General features: G+C 43.9%; 6 protein-coding genes across 8 annotated transcripts; 2 read left to right on the forward strand and 4 right to left on the reverse strand.

The window, feature by feature from the left end:
- Positions 1-2,095: 2,095 nt before the first annotated feature.
- Positions 2,096-4,180, reverse strand: LOC135606905 (BTB/POZ domain-containing protein At1g55760-like). Its single transcript, XM_065098268.1, has 4 exons — positions 3,639-4,180; positions 3,119-3,267; positions 2,923-3,041; positions 2,096-2,836 (listed from the first exon to the last, which is right to left on the reverse strand). The coding sequence occupies exons 1-4, from the start codon at positions 3,755-3,757 to the stop codon at positions 2,234-2,236; spliced, it is 990 nt and encodes a 329-aa protein (XP_064954340.1). The 5' UTR covers positions 3,758-4,180; the 3' UTR covers positions 2,096-2,233.
- A 99-nt stretch (positions 4,181-4,279) lies between these two features.
- LOC135606904 (pentatricopeptide repeat-containing protein At3g63370, chloroplastic-like) lies at positions 4,280-9,811 on the forward strand. 3 transcript variants are annotated; one of them, XM_065098266.1, is made up of 3 exons: positions 4,280-8,849; positions 8,957-9,392; positions 9,493-9,811. In XM_065098266.1, exon 1 carries the CDS (start codon positions 4,987-4,989, stop codon positions 7,879-7,881), a length of 2,895 nt encoding a protein of 964 aa, XP_064954338.1. In that variant the 5' UTR covers positions 4,280-4,986; the 3' UTR covers positions 7,882-8,849; positions 8,957-9,392; positions 9,493-9,811. The 3 variants fall into 3 exon arrangements, with proteins under 3 accessions (XP_064954338.1, XP_064954339.1, XP_064954337.1); XM_065098267.1 differs by having other exon boundaries at positions 4,280-9,392; positions 9,485-9,811; XM_065098265.1 differs by having other exon boundaries at positions 4,280-9,392.
- Positions 8,676-9,400, reverse strand: LOC135606577 (heavy metal-associated isoprenylated plant protein 41-like). Its single transcript, XM_065097614.1, has 2 exons — positions 9,070-9,400; positions 8,676-8,887 (listed from the first exon to the last, which is right to left on the reverse strand). Exons 1-2 carry the CDS (start codon positions 9,398-9,400, stop codon positions 8,676-8,678), a joined length of 543 nt encoding a protein of 180 aa, XP_064953686.1.
- A 36-nt stretch (positions 9,812-9,847) lies between the features above and the next one.
- LOC103976955 (protein transport protein SFT2) lies at positions 9,848-14,218 on the reverse strand. Its single transcript, XM_009392321.3, has 4 exons — positions 13,842-14,218; positions 12,137-12,404; positions 10,780-10,884; positions 9,848-10,259 (listed from the first exon to the last, which is right to left on the reverse strand). Exons 1-4 carry the CDS (start codon positions 14,048-14,050, stop codon positions 10,149-10,151), a joined length of 693 nt encoding a protein of 230 aa, XP_009390596.2. The 5' UTR covers positions 14,051-14,218; the 3' UTR covers positions 9,848-10,148.
- Positions 14,219-15,787: 1,569 nt separating this feature from the next.
- On the reverse strand, positions 15,788-17,495 carry LOC135606397 (UPF0481 protein At3g47200-like). The gene is made up of 2 exons (XM_065097419.1): positions 17,411-17,495; positions 15,788-17,253 (listed from the first exon to the last, which is right to left on the reverse strand). Exon 2 carries the CDS (start codon positions 17,231-17,233, stop codon positions 15,857-15,859), a length of 1,377 nt encoding a protein of 458 aa, XP_064953491.1. The 5' UTR covers positions 17,234-17,253; positions 17,411-17,495; the 3' UTR covers positions 15,788-15,856.
- Positions 17,496-19,012: 1,517 nt separating this feature from the next.
- On the forward strand, positions 19,013-25,062 carry LOC135606907 (zinc finger protein CONSTANS-LIKE 9-like). The gene is made up of 5 exons (XM_065098269.1): positions 19,013-19,171; positions 20,059-20,742; positions 21,383-21,607; positions 22,897-23,219; positions 24,342-25,062. Exons 2-5 carry the CDS (start codon positions 20,158-20,160, stop codon positions 24,469-24,471), a joined length of 1,263 nt encoding a protein of 420 aa, XP_064954341.1. The 5' UTR covers positions 19,013-19,171; positions 20,059-20,157; the 3' UTR covers positions 24,472-25,062.
- Positions 25,063-26,190: the final 1,128 nt, after the last annotated feature.

A 26,190-nucleotide genomic window follows, 5' to 3' on the forward strand; every position in this document is an offset into this window, starting at 1 on the left:
TTGCCATGTTTTGGAGGGTCACTATGTACTTTGACCGAGACTCCTTCGTTCCAAGTTCTCACCGGGAACTTGGAACAATCTCTCGAAAGAGCCTTAACGGCGTTTGATCTCTAATCATACGTGTTAGTGTAAACAATTTTATGTCGTGGCCTCGGGGCCGACGTGGCTTGGTTCGGGTCCGAATGCGCGGGGATCTTGCGCGGCGTTCCTCGAGATAGCTGGTGTGGCCGGTTACGATGGTCCGGGCGGGACGTTGCGTGGGGAGTGAAGCTTTTCCGCGGCATTGGGAAGATGCAACCTCGCCCTTGTACCTGCACACAGGTTGGGTCGGAAGCTCAGCCCGACCCCTCCGACAATCAAGTTAGCTCATGTGGAAGGAGTTTTTTAGTGAAGAAGTGTCCTCCTTTTTATTTAGAACTTTGGGGTATTTATATGTAAATTTAGTGTTACCTGATGTGCCTGCTTGCAGGAGCAGGACCGTACCTCTGATGGCGTCTAACATTGTCGTTGGCGTTGCGTGGAGAACCGAACTACCACAAGGTATGGGCGAGCATCGGTCGTCGTCCTCCTCTCTACCTCGGTCAAGCGCGCGGGTCAGACAACGATGAAGTCGTTGTCTGAGAGCGGGTGACGTCAATGCACGTCGAGTCGGCATAATTGCCCTCCTCCTCGGGCAGAGTGGCGCCCAGGTGTGGCTGACGTCGTGGCACGTCATGTCGTCATTATTACCCTCATCATATTACCCCCCCCCCCCGGAAGAAGCTATGCATCGGTCATTGCAATAGGGGGAAGTCCGAGTCATGACTTTGTCCCTTGGTGCTGCAGTAGTCTCAAGCGACAAGAGGTCGAGCACATCTCGGGCTGGCAGCTCGCGGCGAGGGAGGTGGTCTCGGGGGGCGTGGAGCCGAGGAGCACGACGCAGTCGGGCTGACCGCGCAGGTGTGTCTCGGGGAGCATAGAGCCGAGAAGCACGACGCAGGCGGGATGACCGCGCAGGTGTGTCTCGGGGAGCATGGAGCCGAGGAGCACGACGCAGGCGGGCTGGCCGCGCAGGTGTGTCTCGGGGAGCATGGAGTCGAGGAGCACGATGCGGGCGGGCAGGCCGCGCAGGTGTGGTCTCGGGCACCATGCGGCCGAGGAGCACGACGCGGGCGGGCAGGCCGCGCAGGTGTGGTCTCGGGCAACATGTGGCCGAGGAGCACGACGCAGGCGAGGGCATCAGGTAGCGACAAACCCGGGTCGTTGAACAGCCGCTAGTAGTGCTCCGATGTCGTGGCAGGGCGTTCATCTCGGGGTTCATCATGTAGGGGATGTTCTTCTGGGGTGTTGACCGGATGCGACCCCATGGCTGCGGGTTCGCCAGAGTGGATCTGCTGATCGCTCGACATTCGGGGCCCTCCTTCTAGCGTCAAAATGTTAGTGTAAACAACTTTATGCCATGGCCTCGGGGCCGACGCGACTTGGTTCGGGTTCGAATGCACGGGGATCTTGCGCGGCGTTCCTCGGGACAGCTGGGGTGGTCGGTTACGATGGTCCGGGCGGGACGTTGCGTGGGGAGTGAAGCTTTTCCGCGGCGCTGGGAAGATGCAACCTCGCCCTTGTACCTGCACACAGGTCAGGTCGAAAGCTCGGCCCGACCCCTCCGACAATCAAGTTAGCTCATGTGGAAGGAGTTTTTTAGTGAAGAAGTGTCCTCCTTTTCATTTAGAACTTTGGGGTATTTATAGGTAAGTTTAGCGTTACCTGATGTGCCTGCCTGCAGGAGCAGGACCGTACCTCTGATGGCGTCTGACATTGCCGTTGGCGTTGCGTGGAGAACCGAACTGCCGCAGGATATGGGCGAGCATCGGTCGTCGTCCTCCTCTTTGCCTCGGTCAAGCGCACGGGTCAGACAACGATGAAGTCGTTGTTTGAGAGCGGGTGACATCAGCGCACGTCGAGTCGACATAATTACCCTCCTCCTTGGGCAGAGTGGCACCCAGGTGTCGCTGTCATGGCACGTCATGTCGCCATTATTACCCTCATCAATACGAGTCTCTCTTGACCGCAAGAACAAGCAATAGAGTTGCAGACTCATAGAGCAAAGACTTGGAAGTGATGGATACAGAGTTTTGCTTGACCTCAGCAATTAATGGACGCATTTCGTGATATATAATAGATCCTGTACAGTATTTCCTGGTCGACCGGACGGTATCATCAGGTCAAACTAGCTTGATCTCGGCCATTAATGGTCTTACAGTCCTTTCCAGGCAGCAAGAACCTCCTGAAATATTTCAGCGATGAGTTCCCTATCGGCACTCTGCAGAAAGGCATTGAAGTCTTCAGGGATCTCGTAGATCTTTCCGAAGCTCACCAGGTATCTCATGCAACTGCTCTTCAGCTTCGGCAAACGGTAGAGGTGGGCAGTTTGGAGCCTCTCCATCACGTTCTTCGTATCAATGTCCTCGAGGAGGCTCTCATGGCATGCCTCCTTCAGGTCGGAGATATCGTACTTGTCGGCGGCTCGGAGGAGCGCGAGGCGGTGGGTGAGGAACTCGTCGGCCCGGAAGCTGCCGTAGATGTAGTTGAGGAAGGCCTGGCAAGCCCCGAAGGACATGTCGGATATGTTCACAGTCGAAAGCTCCTTCTCCTTGAGGTCGTGGGAGAACATGCTACGGAAGACGGGGGACCTCGTCGCGAGGACGGCACGGTGTGCTCCGATGCTGCCCTCAGCGGCATTGACCGTGATGTCGGTGTGGATACCGTCGGCCAGCATCCGGCCAAGAGGGGCGAGTGCAGTGGTCTCTGAATGCTGCTTCACCTCAGAACTGTCCCAAATGGAAGAAGGCTCGCCACCCTGAACTCTCCAAACCAAAAATAACAGCGAGCAAATCAAAGGCATACACACATACACGGAACAAGGGGAGATGTGCGTGTGCTTACGGATGGAGGTACAATCTTTAGATCAAGGAACTCGACGTCAATTATGATCCTGCCGGTAAACAAGGTGTCAGTTGCCCAAACAAAGTCGTCGCTGTTCTTCAGCTGCATGTCACAGATTCCTGAAACATCAGAAACACTCGTTATGTTTTTGTTTCATGAAGAACCAGAAACAGTCTTCGATGGGGAAGAAGGCGACCTGGATGGGTGAGAGTCTTGCGGTCGGGAGCGGAGGGGGAGACGATCTTGATGACGAAGGAGGCAATGGGCGGACGCTCTCTTGTCAGGCTCGAAACCTCAGGGTATAGCTTCACATACAGTTGTTTGTTCTTCTCCACTGCGAGATACCTTCTCATCGCAATCAACACAAATAACATCCCAAATCAATTTCAGGGAAAAGAACAGAAACTGTAAAGTCTATCTACAGAAGCATGATTTCTAGTGTGGATAAAGATGAAGATTACGTCTCTGGTTTTCCAGTTTGGAAATACGCAGAACAGAGTCACAGATCATCATCCGAAACCTATCTCTAATCAACACAAGACTCGAGGACAAATCTGAACATGAAATTAGATAAACCGGACGATTTCAAATCCGAAACTTTCCTTCTTCTCCATTAAAGACAAGATCTTTAAGCTTCTAGATCTTCTCGGTCGAAACTAAATCCAGTAAGATTCAGGAGAAAGAAGCAGAGGATGATGAGAGGGGATCTTTAAGACCAGTTCCAGAGGCCGATCTTGAAGGGGTCGGACTTGCGGTAAGTGCAGGCGGAGAGGGTATCGATCCGCCATTGCGCGAGCCGCGGCGCGGTCTCCACCCGGTATGCCCGGTTGCTCATTCCCGCCGACGCTGCCGCCGCGATCGCCGCGGTGACCTCATTGATGCAGTCAAAGATTCCCAGCAGCTCCCCCGCGTTTCCCAGCTTCGCCCGTCGCACTTCCTCCTCCAGTCCCCTCTCCTCATGTACCACCCAAGAAGAAACAAAGCAGCGTAAGCAAGAGGAGTGGCAGCACCAGCAGAGGGCCGACGAGGCAAAGTAAGAAGAGGGAGAGCAAGGAAAGGTGCTTCTTTTATTGCCTTCCACTCCACTTCCAAAGTCGAAGCTCTGTCTATATATAAAGAATACAAAGGAGGAGAGTGATGATTCTGATCATAAATATTATTCTGGTAATTAACGATTAAAATGATTCAACATTTAATGGACTATCGTCCAAATTTCACTCATGAAATTGTCAGGATGATGCTCTTGCAACGTCGTCCTTCGGAGAGGACTACATTACAGTAAGATCGGAGATTTCCTCCTGCATCAACAGCAGGATGACAGTCAACATGAAATGTGGTTGGTGTCCTACCCACGGATAACAAAAGTCAAAAGCGAGAACAAGAATCATGAGCACTCCGAGCGTGGTTTCAACATAATCATGTGAGTCAATGGTGCTTATCTCTCATCTCTTCTCTTCATCTTCCACAATGAAAGATGGCGTCCTTCCCCTCCCTCTATCGAAGCATAAGACAGATGACTACAGTAAAGTAAAGTAAGGATTCTAATAGCGTTCCGCTGCCGCAAGCAACCGCTGCTACCCAAACCCCCATTAAAGCCGAGGCCTTACGGTGGACACCCACAGCACCTACTCGTCTCGCAAGCAAGTCAATGTGGAAGAAATGTCTGAATGTTAGGTATAATGGATCAGAATGTTAGCTAGAGAGAGAGACTCTTTCTATTCAGAAAAAGAGTATATTATTCAGTATTTGTTACAGTACTATCGCTACGTGTTCGATGAATTGTCTGTGATAAATGAGGCCATAGTCGTTTCGGCAAGTGGCAGTCTCGAGTGAACGACCGGCTTCACACGGTCGAGTCGACGACGACGACGACCGTGACGGCCTTTTGTTTTCTTGAAGTGCCACGTAATGGCAATGTCGTGCCTTATCGCACTGGGCTTTCCCGAATCCCATTCAAACCGTTGAGGTGTCCTTAGAGAGGGAAAGGGGACTCACGATATTTTGTGTCATTGGGTCGAACCAAAAAGAATTCACGTGCTTTGGACATGAGCGTAGTCTTCCACAATGCTTTCCCCATTCCCCACGGCGTCGTCTGTTGGCAACGGCTTGGACAAGAAGCTGCTGTGGATGGCCTTTTCCTTGCAGCAGCAGCAGCAGAAGCAGGCTTCCATCTCGTCCGCCACGATCCTATCCCGTGTAGCTCTGCTCTCCCGCAATGTTCCTGCATCTACCTTGCCGTCCGTTAAAGAAGCTTGCAAGCAAGGAGACCTCACACAGGCCTTCCGCTCGCTGGCTAACTCGCCGCAGTGCCCTCCGCCGGACGCCTACTCATCCATTCTCGAGCTTTGTGCTTCCCGGAAAGCCCCACTGCAAGGCCAGCAAGTCCACTCTCACATTGTCAAATCCAATTCCCTCTCTGATGATGGATTTCTCGGCACAAAGCTCCTTTTCATGTACGGGAAATGTGGCCAACTCCGCGATGCCGAGAAGCTGTTTGATGAAATGCCGAGTCGGTCTATCTTCGCGTGGAACGCGCTCGTTGGAGCCTACGCTTCGAATGACCGTCCTTCGTTGGCCATAGCAACCTTTCAGGAAATGCGTGTCTCGGGAATACTGCCCGATGCTTGCACCCTTGCTTCCGTCCTAAAGGCCTGCGGCGCGCTAGAGGATGTCTATACTGGGACTGCGACGCACGGTTTTGCAGTCAAATGTGGACTCGACTCCACGGGTTTCGTCTCCAATGCGCTCGTTTCCATGTACGCAAAGTGTGGACGGTTCGGCTCGGCAAGGCAGCTGTTTGAGCGGATGGATGAGGAAAGAGATGTTGTTTCTTGGAATTCCATCATATCAGCATGTTTGCAGGACGGGCAATTCTTTGAGGTTCTGACTTTGTTTAGAGAGATGCAAAGGGCCAGCATTCCGATGAACTCGTATACCACCGTCGGCGTTCTTCAAGCCTGTGCAGAACTTTCACTTCCGAGGTTGGGTATGGAAATACATGCCGCTCTTCTAAAGAACGATGCAAAACTCGAGATTTATGAGTGCAACGCATTGGTCGTCCTGTACGCAAGATGTGGTCGAATCGGCAATGCCATGCAGGTGTTCTGCGAGATGGAGGAGAAAGACACCGTGTCGTGGAATTCGATGCTGTCTGGTTATGTTCAAAATGGTTTATATCAGGAAGCCATCGACTTCTTCCGCGAAATTCTCGGGTTGGGTTTTGAAGCCGACCAGGTTTCGCTTATAAGCGTCGCTTCTGCTTCAGGGAGGTCAGGGAACAGATTGCATGGAAAGGAAGTGCATGCTTATGCGATGAAGCACGGATTGGACTCCGATTTGCAGGTCGGAAACACACTAATCGACATGTACACAAAGTGTCACTTGATAGATTATGCCGAGCGTGTCTTCTATAAATTGCATAGCAAGGACTGCATTTCCTGGACGACAATGATCGCAGGTTACGCACAGAACTCTCGCTATTCCAAGGCATTCGAGCTGTTCAGGCAAGTTCAGGCGGATGGAATGAAGGCGGACTCGATGATGATCGGGAGCATCTTACAAGCTTGCAGTGGTATGCTCTGTCTTTCCCTGCTGAAGCAAGTCCATGGTTATGCTATCAGACATGGCCTGCTGGATCTGGTACTCAACAACACGATCATCGATGTCTATGGAGAGTGTGGAAAGGTTTCTCGTGCTTGCCATGTCTTCGGAACGATACGGGATAAGGATGTTGTGTCTTGGACTAGTATGATCACTTGTTATGTCAGCAACGGGCTCCTAAACGAAGCTTTGTGTTTGTTCAGAGACATGGTGGCGGCCGATGTGGAACCTGATGCAGTATCACTGATTACTGTGCTTGCTGCCGCTGCTGGTTTGTCATCCTCGATGAAAGGAAAGGAAATCCATGGTTTTATGTACAGAAGACGGTATCTCACCGAAGGAACAGTCAGCAGTTCACTCGTGGACATGTACGCCAGGTGCGGAGACATAGAGAACTCCTTTAAAGTATTCGGAAATGTCAGACGCAAAGATTTGGTTCTGTGGACAACCATGATCGACGCCAGTGGGATGCACGGCCAGGGAGAGGAAGCAATACGCCTCTTCCGGGGACTGCAGGAGACGGGTATAGTCCCCGATGAGGTTACCTTCTTGGCCCTTCTCTATGCCTGTAGCCACTCTGGATTGGTAGACGAGGGAAAGTACTATCTGGATGTGATGACAGGTGAGTATGGTTTGGAGGCATGGCCGGAACATTACGCCTGTCTCGTCGATCTTCTCGGTCGCTCTGGTAGGACAGAGGAAGCATTCGAGTTCATAAAATCAATGCCTGTGAAGCCGACAGCTGCCGTCTGGTGTGCTCTCCTCGGTGCCTGTCGAGTGCACCTGAATCACGAGCTGGGCAAGATTGCAGCGGAGAAGCTACTCGAGTTAGAGCCTGAGAATCCTGGAAACTATGTGCTCATTTCGAATGCGTTTGCGGCGACGAGGAACTGGGAAGAAGTGGGTGCAGTGAGAGCGATGATGGAAAGGAGGGGATTGAAGAAAGACCCGGCATGTAGCTGGATCGAAGTGGGGAAGAAGGTGCACGCGTTCGTTGCGAGAGACAGAACACACAAGGAATCAGTCGCAATTTACTCGAAGTTGGCAGAGATCATCGAGAGACTCAAGAAGGAAGGAGGGTACACCGAGAACACCAAGTTCGTTCTGCAAGATGTGCCGGAAGAGGAGAAGATAAAGATGTTGCACGGACACAGTGAGAGGCTTGCCATGGCTTTCGGTATGTTGTGTGCCCCGAAGGGAACACCAATCAGGATCACCAAGAACCTCCGAGTATGTGGTGATTGCCACGAATTCACCAAACTCGTAAGCAAGCTGTATGAGCAGGAAATCATCGTCAGGGATGCCAACCGGTTTCATCACTTCAGAGGTGGATCCTGTTCTTGTAGAGATTTCTGGTGAGTCCAAAGGTGTCTCATGAGATGTCTCTGCTTCTGGTGATGGTTCTTAGAAGCTGTTGGGTGGCCTCAGAATTGAAATGAAAGAAGAGAGCAGAGTAAATCGAATGATGGAAATAAACAAGTAGGCTCGACTTGCTGCAGTACCAATCCAAATTTGATGTCGAAGATATTATATGCAGAGGTCCGTCCCCTCAGCCCCACACCCAAATACAAAAAAAGACAGGAACCTCCGTCACCGACCAGTATCAAAAAGAAGAAAGCATCCACTGGTGGATCACACCTTCCATGCATGGCCAAAAACTACACTTCCCATCATCATGCTGAAGAAGAAGAAGAAGAAGAAGAAGAAGAAGAAGAAGAAGAAGAAGAAGAAGAAGAAGAAGAAGCCTTCGTTTCGTCGAGGTCTCCAAGCCGAAATTTATAGGTACAGGAAGCGCGGAGAGGAAAAGTCCGGTCGCAGCGCGGGCCTTCTCCCCTTTTGTTGCAGTAACCTGGGAATTTATCTTTCCTGAAATCAGCGCAGTCGACCAGAACAAGAGACCACTCGGAAGCAAGTTCCTCGAGGTTCCATTGCGCGTACGGGCCCCCCATCTTGTGGCTCACGTGGACCTCTCCATGAGGTCGGAGCATGCGGCATGCGTTTCTGAAGAATCCCATCACCAACCTTCGGTGCAAACTATACCACAAAGATGATCCGACAAAATGAGATCGAAACATGCAATCTTGGTGCGAAGCTACTACTCCAGGGAGTAAGCTTGGCGAGCGTTGCAAATAGAGGAAGAATATCTAAGATGGTCAAGGCACGTACTCGATCACCGGCATCAGGCCCTCGTTTCCTCTGAATCCTGCATGTGGGAAGTTGAAGACGATCCGATCAAATCTTCGCATCGTCAGCTCGCTATGTAACTTCATTGTCGTAGCATCAACTCCGTGCAGCGTGGTCGCCCCCATCTCCCGCAGGCTCTTCAGGTTCGATTTCGCTTTGGAATACTTTTGCAGCAGGTCATCTGCTTCGCATAGATTCCATCAACGATGTACATAGAAAGATGAATGGCGGCCACTATTTCATTATACAGCCGAGGAAGTAATCCATGGAATGAAGACGGGGAGGGTATGGAAGCGAAGTATTCCCGTGCCTGATGAGCGAGTGTTAAGCCACTCCTTCCCGATTAAGAAATCGGAGAGAAACCCATCAAATCAATGATGCACAGGGAGAGAAACCTCATCTTTCGAGAAACCACAAGAACGTTCGGGTGTACGTGTGAAACCAGCAAGAACAAGACGGGGGAGGAGGAGGGAAAGGGAAGACCGTAGGAGTCGAGGGAGGTGGCGACGAGGTTATCGGCGGAGCCGAAGGCATTGGCGAGCGCGAGCGAGAAGGAGAAGTCCCCTTCTCCGACCAGCAGTATCTGCTGCGCCGAGGAGTAATGGCTCAGCCATTTCACTCGCACCGAGGAGTGATGGCTCTGTTGTTTCAGTTTGGCGTTGGCAAACAGCAGCAGCAGCCCTGAGGTAGTCATGCTCAACCTCCCCACCACCTCCGTTCCTCTCACTCTCTCTCTCTCTCTCTCTCTCTCTCTCTCTCTCTCTTATGACGCGAAAAGACTGACAGGAGCGACGGATATATGGAGAAGCGAAGTCGAAGGGTCGCTCCTCCCCTTCGTCTTGGGAGACGATAGCGATCCCTATATCAAGCCGGGTGACTCAACCGTCTCATCGACGTCAACTGTGGTTGGACTTCCCGATGAGCAGGAGAAAACGGGTAAAAGCAACCACATGCCGGAGACTTCCTTCGCACACAGGTATATTGTTAGAAGAAGACATCTCTACTGTTCAAATACTACGGCTGAATGAGGAGATCAGCAAAGGAAGATTGAGGTGCCTCATGTAGAAAATATTATCAACGTAATTGCAGCCCAATCATTCATCGACCCAAATGTTCATATTAGAGAGAGTCTTCGAAAAAGTTGAAAGAAACATACACGTCTTAAAAATATAACGTCTCATGAAATGCCGAAACTTTTGATAATAGCCTAATAGCTTTGGAACTTGACACAAACAAAATCATTACAAATGCCACTGATTCTCTTTGAACAAAGGAGGCGGAAGTCCAAAGGTCGGAGAACCCTAACAAATCTTAGGAACATATTGGAATGAATGCATGCATGCGCCCATTCACTGTAATATTTCTAAAAGATTACAGGAACAAAGTACCCAGGTAGGATGTGAGCAAGGTAAGGAAGGAAGAAATGGTACAGACATCAGCAATCATCCGCCAAAGCATTTTAGGATTGAGGATGTTATACTCGAAGAGAGAAACCTCAGACCAGTAGATCCTCCGGGAAAGTAGGATACAGAATAATATGAGAGTGCAACAACCTGCAGGTAAAAATGAGAAAAGAGTTCAGAAAATATTATCATTCATGTCAACTATGCATATTACCAACAACTGAGATTTATAAAGCTATCCAGCTGAACAAGTAGCATGATTTCAGCAAAGCAAATGGGCCGTTAGAAGAATGAATAAACAAACCATAGAGTTGAGCTACAATTTTTGCATGTGATACTTGTATTTGCTGACTGTTTTATGTGGACCCTGATTGTTCATATAAGCTCATTTTAGACCAAGAAAAACTACAATTTTGTTAGCGCATATCAAAAACCTGTGTTGCCTATGCCGCATCCATATAGGTTTGGTGGGTAGGTTGGGCTTATTATTGGACTGCCCCCTATCTTATTTGAGATTGACAACACTTTCAATCTACTTTTAAGAATGAAATCGAGAGAAGCAGGTCATCAATGCAAATGCCGTGAAAGCAAGATAAACCCTGTCAGCTATCAAGTGCGTACAAGGAGAAGAAATAGTTGAACCTAAATTCACCGACATGAGACCTTATACCTGAATCACAGAAAAAAGGACAGAGAGAATGTAACTGTGAAGCACCATGGAGACATAAATGGTGCCCACCATGCTACCGATGAATACCAATGTAAATGGCAGCCTCTGCAACATAAACACCAAAAAAAAAAATGTATTAGACAAAATAACAGAGTACAAACAACAATAAGCCATGGCATGCCAAATAATTACATGATTCCTTTCTTGGCATTGAACTCTCTGTAAGACAATATATTCAGTCAAATCAAGAGAATTCAGATATCTTTGTATTGTTATATCAAAGTGAGTGTCTATTATATCATATTGTTATGAATTTTGATGATAATATATTTAAAACTGGCTTAATTTGTTGACTGTGCTGACATTGAATGAGATTGACAATATAATCTTAAATTCCAAATGACATTAACGGTAAGAATGTCTGAGTAGGATCTTGTAGGAAGTAGCAAAACAGCATTATAGAAGGACCATTTCTCTTGTAATTGGATCAATTTTGTCACAAGATAAGATGCAGCAGTAGCCACAGCAACATAAGATCACACCGGGATTGCTACTACATATTTTTAAAAGTATCTCTAAAGAGATAAACAAACATTCAAATTTGGCTAAGCGAAGCACAACATGGTCCGGTAACGCTAGCATATTTTCTATTTCTTTCTTTAAGTATACAGTTCTCATGAATCATATTCCTTTTAAGTATATCTACATGTTTATATTTGTTGACACCAAGGTCTACCATACCGAAGCGTATCGCCCGTACTGGTCCAACAGGTTACCAGTACGCGAACCGTCAGGTACCGCTACAGTGCTATACTGTAGCACTGCTACAGTATGAAAAAATAAAAATTATTCGGTACACCAGGGTGTACCGCTCGGTACGCCCTGATGTACCGCCCGGTACACCGATACTGTACCATACCGAGCCCGGGTCGAAACGCCGGTACGGTACGGTATAGCGAACCTTGGTTGACACCACCTCTTTATATGAGAAATAAACATCTATTGGCAAGCATAACATTCACCAGCCCAGGTTACCTTGATGGCAGAAGAATAGGCATCTCCTCGCCATTATCTTAATCAGAATTGAAGCCCATACAGCATCAAATAATGAACGAATCAAGAATCCACAAATGTAATAATAAACAAGACATCTTCAAAAAAAAAAAGTGAATTATTATTTCAGAGACCAAAGGCATAGTTTCAGGTAACAAAAACCTCATGAGTATGATGCTTTTCAACTAATTATTAAAGATCCTTCCTCAGTGTATTTCAGTTTAATTTGTGCAAGTAAAACATTGACAACCAAAAAGGAATAGAAACACGTAATTAAAGATCTACAGAATCCTAAAAGATATACCTCCATGGAGAACATGTGAGCTAGCTGATTCTTAGGACCTTTAAGAGCAAAGAACGATCCAATGATCAAGGCACATCCAAGAGTAAAACAGAGAGCAAATTTCTGAGGCATCAAGACCATCACTGGAAGGAACATAGTGAAAGCAACAACAACGAAAAACACGCCACTGGCAAGGAGCAACCCAAAGTACATGAGAGACTTCCCAGAAGGCACACTGCTAGTAGCAGACTGGAAAATCCCAGGCAATTCCGTCACACCTTTCGATACCCTGTTGAACAATGAAGAAAGGCATACTAGTATAGTAACTCAGATCACTAAGCAAGTGTAATCTTAGATATATATGACTATAGGTGAGACTGTTAGATGGAAAGAATGAGGATGAAATAGAAGAAACAAGACAATGCTAAGAAGCCAATTAGGATGTACGAACTGTGAACAAAGTAGAAGATAACAACTGAATGCTTTTGCACACAGGAACCATATGTGACTTAAGGACACCGAAATAAACATCAAACTTTTTATAAGCATAAATCAACAAAAGAATGTAGAGGCCAAAATTCATTCATGATACTTGTCGAGGCCTAAAGCTACAAATAAGAAGAGGAAGTTGGTCTTGCCTTGTTATGAGGGACAAGAGCAGAGGACACATCATCCACATTAAGACAAGTACATTACAGCATAGGCATCTACTGGCCTGTGGAGTAGATAACAATCTGTAGGAAAGACTTTTACCATAATATGGGGGAGAAGAACCTAAAATCAAGAATGCTTTGAGAGACATAAAATTATTGAACTTCAATTAGGCTAATAGATTATACTAAATATGAGCAATATTCAAGGCATAATTAAGCAAGAGAGGGACATGTTTGAAAATCTAAAAAGCTAGTTGAAAGGTGGAAAACACTATGCCACTGGTTGCAATTTGAGCTCATACAACTGGAGTCAATCCTTGAAATTCCTTTACATCTGGAAAACGCTCAGAAAGAGGGTTAAACACAATCTATCATTTGCTTGGAAGTGGAGCATCCTAAATCCAACATTTGTTTACAGAGCATCGAATGATGGAACCACATTCAGACCACCTAAAACAAGTTGTTTCTTTCTAAAGCTCTTTGTTAGATCATGCTTTCATGTCATTCAAGTTAATTCTTGTAGAACTGCACAATAAAACCTCTGTCGGCTTTGTCCTTGTTCATGCTCCAACTTTAAGTAAACATGTGATTCTATCAACCATCGATCAACATGACAAATTGAAATATGTGAATTGACCTAACAAATCAAGTCCAAAACTATATCTAGTCTTCATATAATTTTAGGAACTAATCACCAAGAGAAACAAACTAATGAAAACCAGAAGGACCAGTTAAGACCGAAACTGTCAGATCCAACATCACTTGTCCTTCAGATCCAGATGTTAACTGCACGTCAATCAAAAAATAGCGCCGCCACCAAAATCTTAGTCAAGCAGCGACTATAGCGCAGTCCTCTTGCTTCCTACACTGAGAATTTTCTACGATTATTCTCTTACCATCAGTGGTAGACAAACTCCAAGGTTTAAACAGCAGTAAACAAACAATCACACCAAAAAGGAATGATCCATTTATAGGAATCCTCTTCTTGAAGCCCGTTGAATCCACCCATGGAAAATATATAACACAGAATCGAAAAGGTGAAGAGAAAGATCAACCAGTGGATTGACCCTTACACATTGAAGGTTCCGGTGACCTTGTCGTTGGCGGACTGGACGGCGGACTCGATATCGAACCCGAAGGCGGACGCCCCGCCCTCCTCCGTCGATCTGGAAGCAGCGTAGGAGTTCCAATCAGCGAGGAGGGACGAAGAGGAGGGTTTATGCTGCTCTCCTCCACCGCCGCCGCTCGGTCCCCCGGTGAACCAAGCCTGCGCCGTCCGCATCGTGTCTTTGTTCGGATCGTAATATGTAGCGAGATCGAGAAAACAGGAGGAGATAGGCGAGGAGGAAGAGGCTAGGGTTTCTCGATGGACAGATCTTTCGCTTACTCCGTCGGAAAGAGAGGAGCACAGTAGCAATAGAAATCAACAACCGGGAGAGGAGTCGAGGAAACGTTTTCTCACGCGATCGTCATAGAAAACACTTCAATTTTGGATATTTCTCAAAAGTACCATTTATTTTGCTTTTTCTAAAAAATATCTTTAATTTTTTAAAAAATCTAAAATATTCTTTAAAAGTTTTCTGTCAATTTTTTTAATCTATTTTTTTTATTATCAATTTTCAATTATTATAGTCTTTTCATTTATCTTATTTATAGTATTTTTAGTAATATTTATAATATTTTTATTTATATCTTAAAAATACACATCCTATCCAATTGTCATTGCTCATATTTTATTATAATATCATATATTTATATCTATAGTTAATTTGATTAAGACTACGAATCTATTTAAATCATTTATAATATTTTAAATAGGCTTTATAGTATTTTTATTGTGGTGACTAAAACATTGTAACATACTAAATTTTTTTTAAGAAATTGTTTAAATATTTTTTAAATAAAAGGTATTGTTTGAGAAAAAGATAAAATCAGGGTATTGGTTTAGAAATATTAAAAATATAAGTATTTTCTAGGAAAATTAATTTTTTTTCTTTCATACTTTTGTTTGGATGATTTTTTCTAGAAAATACTCATGTTTTAGATATTCTTCGAACAATACCTCATTTATTTTTTAAAATTTGTATTCATAATTTTATAAATATCTAAAATATTCTTCAAAAAAAATTTGCCAAAATTTTCAAGTACATTTTTTTTTATCAGTTTTAGATTGTTAAAACTCGCGTACAATGTTTTTCAATAATGTTTACAGCATTTTTTTTATTGAAGTATTAAAAACATTAAAAATGTTATTGAAAGACACCATAAGTGATATTATATTATTTCTCTCTGTTTATCGTTGCTCGTATATCATTACGATATTATATTTTTATACTTTTAATTGATTCGATTAAGGTTAAGAGTTTATTTGAATTATTTATGGTGTTTTTAAAAATATTTTATAGTATTTTTATTATGATGGTCAAAATATTGTAACTAGCTAATTTTTTATTTTTGTCTATGCGATATCCTCCCTAAACTATTATAAACACATATTTGAATCGTAGTATATGATATATCAAATTTTTTTCTAGTATGTTTTAATTTTATTTGACTCATTTATAATATTTTTAAGTAAAATTTATAGTATTTTTGTTGCGACGGCCAAAACACTACAACATATGAAAAAAAAAATAAAATAGTTTGATTATTTTTTAAATTATGAGAATTTTCTGAAAAATAAAAATAAAAGTATCGGTTAAAAAAAATGCAAAATGTAAATATTTTATATGAAAATCATCCCGTATTTTATTTTTTATTTTTTCTCTGCTCACCCCCATACTCAAAACTAGTATGAGAAAAGGATACAAACTATACTAACATGAGATAATTTGATACATTTAATTACCAAGCGATGATCACTAAAAGAGGAAGAAAACCCCATTGTTCACAAAGCAATCGAAATCAGCACTGCATTAATGACAATTCAGACAGTAATTATTGAGACTCAGGAATAACTTGTTCCATGACTAATAAATACATGGATCAGAACAATCGAAACAAATGACGCCATTACTGTAGAACAAACATTTTAGTGGTAAGATCATTACAACAAATTTGTATGTCATGTTCTTACTTGGGATTTTAATTAGGACTGTTTGATGTAACTTAGAACCGAGAAAATAGTCTGGATTATGGTGAGAAGGAAGAGGAGAATGGCAGCGAAAACCGAGATGATCGCCCATGGACTGGTCAAGTAGTTGTGGTTCAGCGACGCCCAACGGCGGTTGCATTTGTTGTCGCAGTGCTTCGTCACGGCCTGCCCGAGGTCCGAGAGATAGCACCCCTGCAAGTCCATGATGACCTCCTTGCCGAGCTTGTTGAAGACATCGGCGACGTCTTCGTCGCTGCCCAGGCCGTTCTCGATGATCTTGTGCTGTCGGAGTAACGCCACGTCCATGGGCGTGTCGATGATGCGGTCCATGAACCAGGCGTACGTGGTGACGTAGATGCCCGCCCGGGGGTAGCACTGCTCCAACGCGATGAGGTTCCGGAGGAGGGAGTTGGTCTCGTCGTCCACCCACACCTGCGGTATCTCCATCTCGTTCCCGTGGAAACTGATGTCCAGGAAGCTCGCGGCCTCCTTCTTCACGAACTTTACCCTGGCCTCCCGGAGCTCTCTGGCGCACGGCATCGGGGTGTGTGAGGGCCGGCTATCCTTTCCAATCTTCTTTGCGATCATGCTCTTCGGCGGCACAATGCAGGTGTGGAAAAGATGAAGAAGGTGGGGAGAATTCTTGATGTTATCGTCGGTGATTTTCTCGATGTTTATGGTCAGAGGAAAATTCCGGAAGAAGTAGTCCAGGGGTTCCTTCAGGGAAGCACCTGGGGAAGCCAGCTCCAGCAAACTCCGAAGGACGACGAGAGGAAGCTGGTTTTCGAGCATCATCACGTCATGTGCTAGTAATGGCAGAGCCCACCGCCATGCACTTATCATCGGATCCTGTTCGAACGTCGAACTCGCCTCTTGCCACTTCGGACCCATTCGCATCCCCGCTTGCTGCTTCTCCTCCATCTGTACGAGCAACAACTCGACCACGAAGCAGCAGTCGAGCAGCATCATCTCCACGAATTTGCCGGGATCCATGCCCAGTTTCTCCGAGTACGCAGTGCGTGCTGCGAGCGCCAACATCTCGACCTCCTCGAGGTAGTCACACAAGTGTTTGTTGGGGTTCCGGTTCAGGAACTTCTTGAAGTAGCGCCATTTGAGGTCGTCCCAGGCTCCCAGGCGTTCGTTGTCAGCGTGGTAGGGGCCGAGGGAGACGATCTTTGGCTCGTACGCCAAGCTATCGATCGCTCGAATGTTGTGTGGGACTCTGAAGATCGTCGCCTGCTCGGCGTGCCGGTCTTCCAACGATGTGGCTTCCAACTTCTTCCTCATGGAGCTCACCGCCGCCTCGTCCACACGTATCACCACCTGCATTTCCGCAGCACTCGTCTCCCTCATGGCTCGATGGCACGGCATGAAATCCGATGGTCAGATTTCTGGGAAACAATCAAACTTTTATTCGATGTATAGAACAAAGTAATCAATTGATCTTCCTAATTTGTCCTCGTGATCCACCCAGCTATGGTACATGCATCCACAGTCTACAAGAACAAACTAATGCTGGGAGAAACCAATGGATGTGAAACCTTTTACCTCGTTGTAGCACTGCTACGCGTAGGGTCAGATTTCTTCAAGCTAGGAGAGAAACAAGAACAAGAATGGGAAAGGCAAAAGCAGCAGAGGAAGAAGAATAGATTAATGGTGGGAAGAGCAGGGTCAAGGGCTTATATAGATCTAAAAAGTCCATTTGTGGACCGAGATGCCGCTTGACATTGTTCTTTGCTTGTGCTTTTCGTTTTTCTTTATTTTATGCTTGTTTGGACAGGAGAAGGAACGTCTGTACACGTCACACGTAAGGAGAAAGGGACAGATGGGCTCTGTTCCCACATGTATTATGATCGATTATAGCAATTAACTCCATCGATCAAGGAAACACCCATGATGATTGATATTCATAAAATATAAAAAAGAATGAAGAAGAAATATACTTTCTCTGAATATTCATTAAAAAGCTCTGTCCATTACTGAATTCTCTGAAGATAGATTCGCAAAACATTCAAATGAAAAAGTCCACTAAGTTTTGACAAAGCGTTACGCTCTAATCATCGCTCGATCCCACACGTCAATGATGATGATCAGCATGAGACAAATTTCCTGATTGGGAAACTACAAAGAAACCGGGCCCACGTCCCAGTTCCGGAATAAATATTCGGCCGTACGTATCTCATCCGACGACGTAGAATGGTCGAAACGTGACGCCGGACGGCCCTTCGGAGGTGGGGGGCCCTTTTTTCCCGACGGAAGGTTCTGATTTGATGCGGGCCGCCTTCCACGGCCGAACCGACAAAGCGAAATCAGCGGATGCTCCCTCCGGGGCCCGCAGTTGCGAGCGAATGAGAAGGCGTGGTTCCCTCTTCGGTCCCTCCGCCGAGCCAATGATGAACGACAGAATGGCACTCGGTGAAATGGTGTCTCATTCGACGGGTAGCCGTGTCATTCGACGTCTCGCTTGTTGTCTTGTGTTGGATAACGTGGCCACGTGGTTTAAATTCTCGACGCAAAGTTGCTATTATGAGCCGCAAGTTAGGAGTCGACTTGGACGTAAACACTCACGTGCAACTGCGTTAATTTACCATTTAGACCCACCTAACCGTGGGCTACGAGTGGACCGATTCGTGCTCGATGAGGGCCTTAAAAGAGCACAATGTCTGCCTTGACGGTTAAGACGATAGCCCAAGTACAGACGAAACTAGAGAGGGGTATTACGGTCATTAGATACATAGCCTGGAAGAAGTCGTCACGGCACGCGACATGGCCTGCTTCGATGTTGCGTCGGTCCGCAGGGACCCGCCACTTACACCCTGCCTCCCGTTTTTACCCAAACGCCCCCAAAAGCGCAACAACAACAATGAATACAATAAATGAATGAATCAAGAGACATACACTTTGAGTCGCCTTTTCGCAGGAGGGGAAGTCTTTCACCACCCATACCGCGTTACTCGTTCGGTTACTTCCCTTCTCACTGGAGATGTATTTGTGGGTCCGCGCCTTCGTCCATCTCTTCTTCGAACGACATGTCGGCTAGGAAACTGGGTAGTGACGGCAGCGAGTAGAAAAAGTATCTCTTTACACGGGAACCCGTGGGCCCCGCCTCCGCTCATCTCCTCATCTTTTGCTTCTCCACCTTGCTTTTTCTTCTCTCCTATCTGTCTATCTTCGATTGCTACCGTGAGGGAATTCGATTTCGCATCACTCGTCTTCCGCTAGGGTTTGTCGTCCCTCCGTTTTTTGCGTGCCAAACCAAGAGGGAAAAAGAGGAAGTTTGGCTTCCTTTGATGAGATATCCATGAAGCGGTAACTACGTTTGTTTTCTTTTGGAGAAATCCTGCTGTTACTCGTTCGATCTTGCATCCTGTTTAGTCATGTCAGTAACTGGATTCTTCGCTCTTTTTCCTTGGTTTCTGATGTGGATATCCTGCAACCTGTGTGAGTAGCGATTTCGAATCGAGCGACGGATAGTTTATCCTTGGTCTCGTCGTTTCCGAGAAAAAATATTTTTCTTAGATTTGTTGGAAGCCGAATTGGTTAAAGATAGTATCTTTTTAGGATTCTTAGCTTCCCAAAAGTTGCTTTGATAAGTGTAGATTCTTCTCGCGAGGCAGAGCGGCTGATTCTGGTGATGAAAAAGGTTTCGTAAGATACTTTTAAAATATCGGTTGTCAAGACTTATGATGCTGCCGAAGTTGAATTGCTCGTCGGGGTCTGTTGCCTTTTCCGGTATATGTTTTTAGATGTTAGCTACAGGAGATTTTCTGCAATTGGCAGCTTCCAAGATCCGAAGTAGTTATTTTTAGAACATTCCCTCTTGTGAATTTTATAACTAAGGTTGTCAGGTTGAGTGAATCCATATATTTGTGAGATTATTAAGTGGAAATCTTCTGGAAGTACTATCAAAATGCTGATTAATATACATAAGCAATTGTGAGAGTTTGGGTATCGACCTTGTTGTTATCATGATTAAATAACTCTGGTTGACAGGTCTACTCATTTATAATAAAATCTACTGCTACTTGTGATTTACTTTATCTTTGCGACTTATGTTTTTGTGGTTTTACTAAATTTGATAAAATGCATTGCATTTGAAACTTGACCAAGTTTAAGCTTTTAATGTCCAGGAAAGTGGTTAGATTAGACTTTAAGGTCTTTTGGGACATATGCTGACATTGCCTGAATTTTTCCAGAGTATGCTGACAACTTCGACGGTGAGGACATTTCTTGTAAAACCACAAGAACAGAAGCAGCATTTGATTTTGTTGTTTAGCTTCTGAGAGCGAGGAAGCATGAGTCACCTTTGTGATTTCTGTGGGGAGCAAAGATCTATCGTCTACTGCAGATCTGATGCTGCTTCTTTGTGCTTGTCATGTGACCGCAATGTTCATTCTGCAAATGCACTTTCTCAGCGTCACTCCCGCACTCTTTTGTGTGACAGATGCAGCGCACAACCTGCTGTTATAAGGTGCACTGAAGAAAGTGTTTCACTTTGCCAAAATTGTGATTGGAATGGGCATGCTGGGTCAGCAGTTTCTTCAGGGCATAAAAGAGAGACAATAAACTGCTACATAGGCTGCCCGTCGGCAGCAGAGTTTTCAAGAATTTGGTCATTTTTTCAGGAGCTTCCTCAGATAGCTGAGTCCGATTGTGAACAGGGCTTAGGTTTGATGACCATCAATGAGAGCAATGTTAGTAATTGTTGGGCTTCTCCAGAAAACAGTACTTTGGACGTATCTGGTGCGGGCAAAATGGAGGAACCGGAAGCTGTCGATAAGTCCAATGCCTTGATTGGATCATCTTCAGGGTCTGCAATGTGTCCTATGCCCTGTACTGCAGATCTGACAGCTGGTGCAGTGGATTTAACTACACCTAAGGTGCATTTAAGTTTTGAATTCACTTTATTTGTCTCTAAATTTTAGAACCCATTGATGTTTGCTGTCTTTTAAACAAAATCTTTTGTACTATATACAATTACCAAATTCAACTCTACTATTCAAGTTACTTTTTTGCCTAACAAACTTGATACTAACAATTGACTACCATTTTATGTTCCAGCATCTTTTGTTGACAGCAAGGATGTGTAGTTACTTACATCATTGACTAGTCTGCAGGGTATATTAATATGTGTAGGTGTACCCTTCCTCCATTCCTCTGGAGCCATAAATTGCAGTCTACCAGAGTATCAGGTCTTATGACACTTTCACATAGTGAGCACTTCTATTGTTCTGCTTTTACACCCCTCTTCTCTCTTCCCTCTCTCTCTCTCTCTCTCTCTCTCTCTCTCTCTCTATATATATATATATATATATATATATATATATATATATATATATATGGGTCACTGGTACATGGATTATGCTCTTAAATGTTTAGCTTAATCCTGAGAATATGGTTCAATGTTTGGATGCTCTTAAGATTATGGTTCTTAATCTTGAGAATTATGTTTGGATGCTCTTCAATGTTTAGCTTCTTTCACACATTTCAATTGGCAATAGTTTATCGACTCGTTTGCAGCTATCTTGTCCTGGGACCAAAGATTTTGAATTCTGCAAAGATGATATTTACGAAGATCTCAATGTGGATGATGTTGATTTGACATTTCAAAACTATGAAGAACTTTTTGGTGTATCTCATAACCAAACCGGGCACCTTTTTGATGATGATGAAATAGATATTTTTTTTGATACAAGGGCAACATATGCTGGCAATTCCAACTGCCAGGGTGAACTTGTTGGAGAGGTACAACTTGTGGCTTTCTCTTATTTTTGCAAATTTGGTTTTTTTTTCTTTTTTTGTATCGGCAACCACCAGTTTTATTGCTTTTTTTTCCCCTTCTATAAAATCAAACACTAGTTCACTATATTCATTTCTTCTCTGTCAGCTCCATTAGATGCAAGCTTAGATGTATGCATTACCTAATGTGTGTTCCAGTTCATTTTGTTATGATGCATAGAGTACTTCCTGCACCATTTACTATCTTCAATTTTTTGTCAAGGGGAAAAGGATGGTTTCATAAAGATTCTTCCATTCATTGGGGTAATGATTTCTGTAGTTATTATGACTTGCAAAGGTGTTGGATTTTAAGTGCTCATTTGTAGGGCAACAATGCTCTCAACTAGTTGCGAGTTAGCAAGAAACCCGAATTGCTTGTCAGAGATAAAAGTTAAAGTGGATGAATCATAAACAGAAAAACTTGTTAATACCTGATATTTGAAAATTCAACTTGAAATCTGACGTGTCATACTTCATCTGAATACACTCGATATAATTCATTGGAGATTTCATTTCATAATAGATTAACTCATTCAGGTCTTGTTGCTAACTGTCAAAGGAATACTGTTATGCTATGTCTGCTCTGCTTGCTTCCACCAATTTCCTTAATTTAGTTTGGTTATTGTGTCTCACAAGCTGATATATCTCACAAGCTAATAATTAGGAGAGCAGAAATGCTTTGCCATCATATTTCTTAGCGAGGCCTGCAATTTCAAAGAGTCATCACCTTTCTTGTGTATTCATGAGAAAATGATTTTGTGAAGCACCAGATGAATCTCATGTTGAATTGAGAGACAGATGAGTGTTATTTTGTGCATAGCTACTACCTTTATGTATGAAAAGGTTGATATATTCATGACCATAAGCAGCATCGTATTACAGAGTGACTAGATGCTTCTTTGGATGACATGATCTAAGTTTGGTTTGGATGATACTACTTAAACATTTCTGCTCTCCTAATCATTGGTTAAAGCTGGCGTTGCCAATCTGTAGCAGCTTATGTAATGATCTTACTTGCCAATTTGTAACAACTTATGTAATGATCTTAAGTTATCTCGACAACAAGCTGTTACCCTAAGCTGTTGTCAGCAAGCTGCAGTTTACTCGCCCATGTGAATTTTCCAAGCTAAAGAGCACAGTGCACAGTCAAGCAGCTCGTTAATTTCATGTCTATTCATATGTCATCACAACATGCATATTTAAGGTGATCAATCATTCACTTATACTGTCTCGACTGTCCTTAAAATCTTTCTCAGGCATCATCTGCGGGGCAGGTTAAGCCTATGCAGGCAACATGTAGCAATGCAGTCTCTGCTGATTCTGTGATGTCAAAACCAGTAAAAAATGCAGATTCAAGTCAGTTTTTTCCAGCACGTCAAGCTTGCTTTAGCCTATCCCTTTCCTTTTCTGGCTTGACTGGTGAAAGCAGTGCCGGGGACTATCAAGATTGTGGTGTTTCATCAGTGCTTCTTATGGGTGAGCCTCCAGTGTTCGAAGCTGGACTTGAAAATTCCTCGTTACCTAGAGGTAGCAGGGTTAGTGCTGTGATGCGTTACAAAGAAAAAAAGAAAGCACGCAAGTAAGTCTGAACTCTGACAATCTCAAATTGGATGTGCTATAATCTTCTGTGTTAATCACTGAAAAATATCACTGAGCACAATGTTCTTTAACTTCTGGATGGCTGGACTTGACATATATAGTGTGGAATTTCAGTATTTGGAAGTTGCATCCTGCTCTAGAAGCCACATTTTAGTTTTGGAACTTTTCACTTCCAAAATCCCTGATTTCTTTTAGAGGAAAATTTCTCATAAAAAATAATAACAGACATCGAATTAGTTTATGCATGTGTTTACTTATGTGGCACTTAGCTTTAGCTTATAGTGCTGTTAGTTCCACAATGAAGCATGTATTTGCTTGTTTATCTTGTATGCAACTAAATGTGTGTTTAAACCATTGTCGATCACCCTTTTTAACCTCTGAAATAAATTAATAGGATGTAAATGGACATCGTTGGCCAACTACAGGTGAGAATATGGCAGTTGATCGCATATGAGAATTATTTGTGATGTTCTTATATCTCTGATCTCTGTCAACCCCCTCGAGGTTTACAGTTTTGGATATCGAATATAGTGATGAGAAAGAGTGTCTGAGTGGGATGAAAAAGAACAACGATAAAGAGCTTCTGAGTCAGATGTGAAAACAGTCATTCTCGATTTTATTTTTTTATTGTTCTTGTTCTTGTATATTGGTTAAATAGAAAATCAGAAGATCAATCACCTACCAGAGAAAAGGTAGTGAGGCCAAAGATGCTCCTTGAGTTCGAAGTCAATTGTTAGGAATGATATTATAAAATAGGTGTGCAATATGAAATTAGACAACATACACAGAGCTTTTGTTACAAACTTGACTCACTTGGAATTCTATTGATCTGTAGATCAGTAACACAAGCTATTTAGTCATGAATGCATGACAGTATGATAACTAACTAGATGTATTCTTAACATAAAAAATAATTATTGTATCTTGATGAAAATAATAAAGCTGTATGTGAATGATGCCATGTTTTACAGACAAATGGATCTAATTCAATTATAATTTTATTACAGATAGTTGTTATAGAGTGATTGTGATTGCTCAATTAAAATATTCCATGGATATGTTCGACAAATTCTCAGAAACTTCTTTCTTGTATTTTGAACAGGTTTGAGAAAAAAATAAGGTATGCTTCTCGCAAGGCTATGGCTGATGTAAGAAGGCGGGTGAAGGGCCGGTTTGTCAAGGCTGGTGAAGCTTACGACTATGACCCACTTGCACAGGCAAGAAGCTGTTGAGAGCAACACATTATCATAGTATAATGTAAACATCAGTTGATAAATACTTGGGGAAAATGAAGACCGACATAGGTCATCCTTCCCTTGCCATTAATATGTTTATCAGCCTATTTAAAGAAGTTAAAAGGGAGGAACAAGAAAGGCAGCATGATTGATGGCTGAAAATATGAGTTGCAAGTTCTCAGTCCTTGTTAATTTGCCAAGGAACATTCTGGCATTATGAGTTCTTGATCCCCACATGGCCCAACATCCTGATCCTGTAAATGTCAGTTTTCATTTTGTTCAATAATGAATGGGATTGTATATATTCTATGATTGGGAAAAGAAGGCCAGCACATACTGGTTTATTCTGCCTTGAATGACCTGGTATCCATGCTCTTCCTGATCCTGATCCTGTAAACATTTTTTTCTGACTCCGTCCGAGGTCAGTTACCCTCGTATGGCATGCTACAGTGTCCCCCGGGGTTAGGTTTCTGATTTGGACATTGGCTCCATTCGCCATATCTCGTCATGTTATATTTTGTATAGTGTGTTGTAACCGAAAAATAGCAATTTGTATCCATTCAAATGCAAAAGAAAATTTTATATGTATCAAGATTCTTGAAGAACCTTTATCTTTAGTTTCTTTTTATGTCATCGACAGTATAAACACAATAAACTTTGCACGTTGCTCATGTGTGTTTAAAGCAATTGCTGCAGCTGCCCAAGATTGGTTGTGCATCTTAAACACCTGAAGATGTGTTATGGTTTTCTTTGTCATGCTGTTGGTGATAGTTGTCTTCCAATATTGTCATCTTCAAATTTATTAGTGCCAGATAGAGAACATATCTGTGACTGAAAAGAGTTGAGCAACAAGCTCGACTCAAAGCATATGTGTGCAGCTTAGATTACTTCAGCTTTACCAATCTCAAGCTTGGGGGTCCATTCATCTGCTCATATACCAGCTTGGAAAAAATGTTTGTGTGCCAATTCACCTTGCTCTCATCACCACAGAGAATAAAATCCGACATTGACTGTGATGTTGCAGTATTAGTTGTGGTGAAAGAATAGCAGTACATTTTGGATCACAGACCCGAATCATTCAGCTGGGTGTTTGTCATGGAAAATGTTCATCGCGTTTGACGTGATTTGGTCCTTTTGTGTGAAAGTTGGATGAGGTATCTATACAAAAAATATCAAGTTAGTCATATGGTTCAGTCCCATGTCGAAGAACATCATTTCATATGGTAAAACATCGTTCAAACATTTCATGTCGAAGAACACAGCATTCCAAACCAATGGCCAAAAGAAAGTTTGGTTGTTGCCGACGAATGATGCAGCGCAAACAGAGCAAACTCCCCTCTCAAATGAAGCAGAACGCATTCACTCTTTAATGTTCTACCATGGATCCTATGAACCCTAAACCCCATAAAGGGTAACTGTTAACCTTCAAAGGTGCTGCCTTTATTCCTTCTCACCGACTGCCAACAGCTGCCGACAGTTGAGGTGGCTCTTGACAGAGCCGTGTGGGTGGAAATCCTTCTCCTCTGCAATTTATGGATCTCACATAATGCCAGCTTCTATGATCCAAAATCTCTTTATGAAGATGTTGATGCCAATTACGGAGAATACTTTCTATCGTTTCTGCCATGAAGATTCTTTATGTTTACAGCATTTCACCCTTAGTCATGCATTGCAAAGTTGAACCACAGAGAAATCTGGGAGGATCACTGAGGACAA

Source organism: Musa acuminata, chromosome BXJ2-3 (genome assembly GCF_036884655.1).
Source record: "Musa acuminata AAA Group cultivar baxijiao chromosome BXJ2-3, Cavendish_Baxijiao_AAA, whole genome shotgun sequence".
Classification (NCBI taxonomy): domain Eukaryota; kingdom Viridiplantae; phylum Streptophyta; class Magnoliopsida; order Zingiberales; family Musaceae; genus Musa; species Musa acuminata.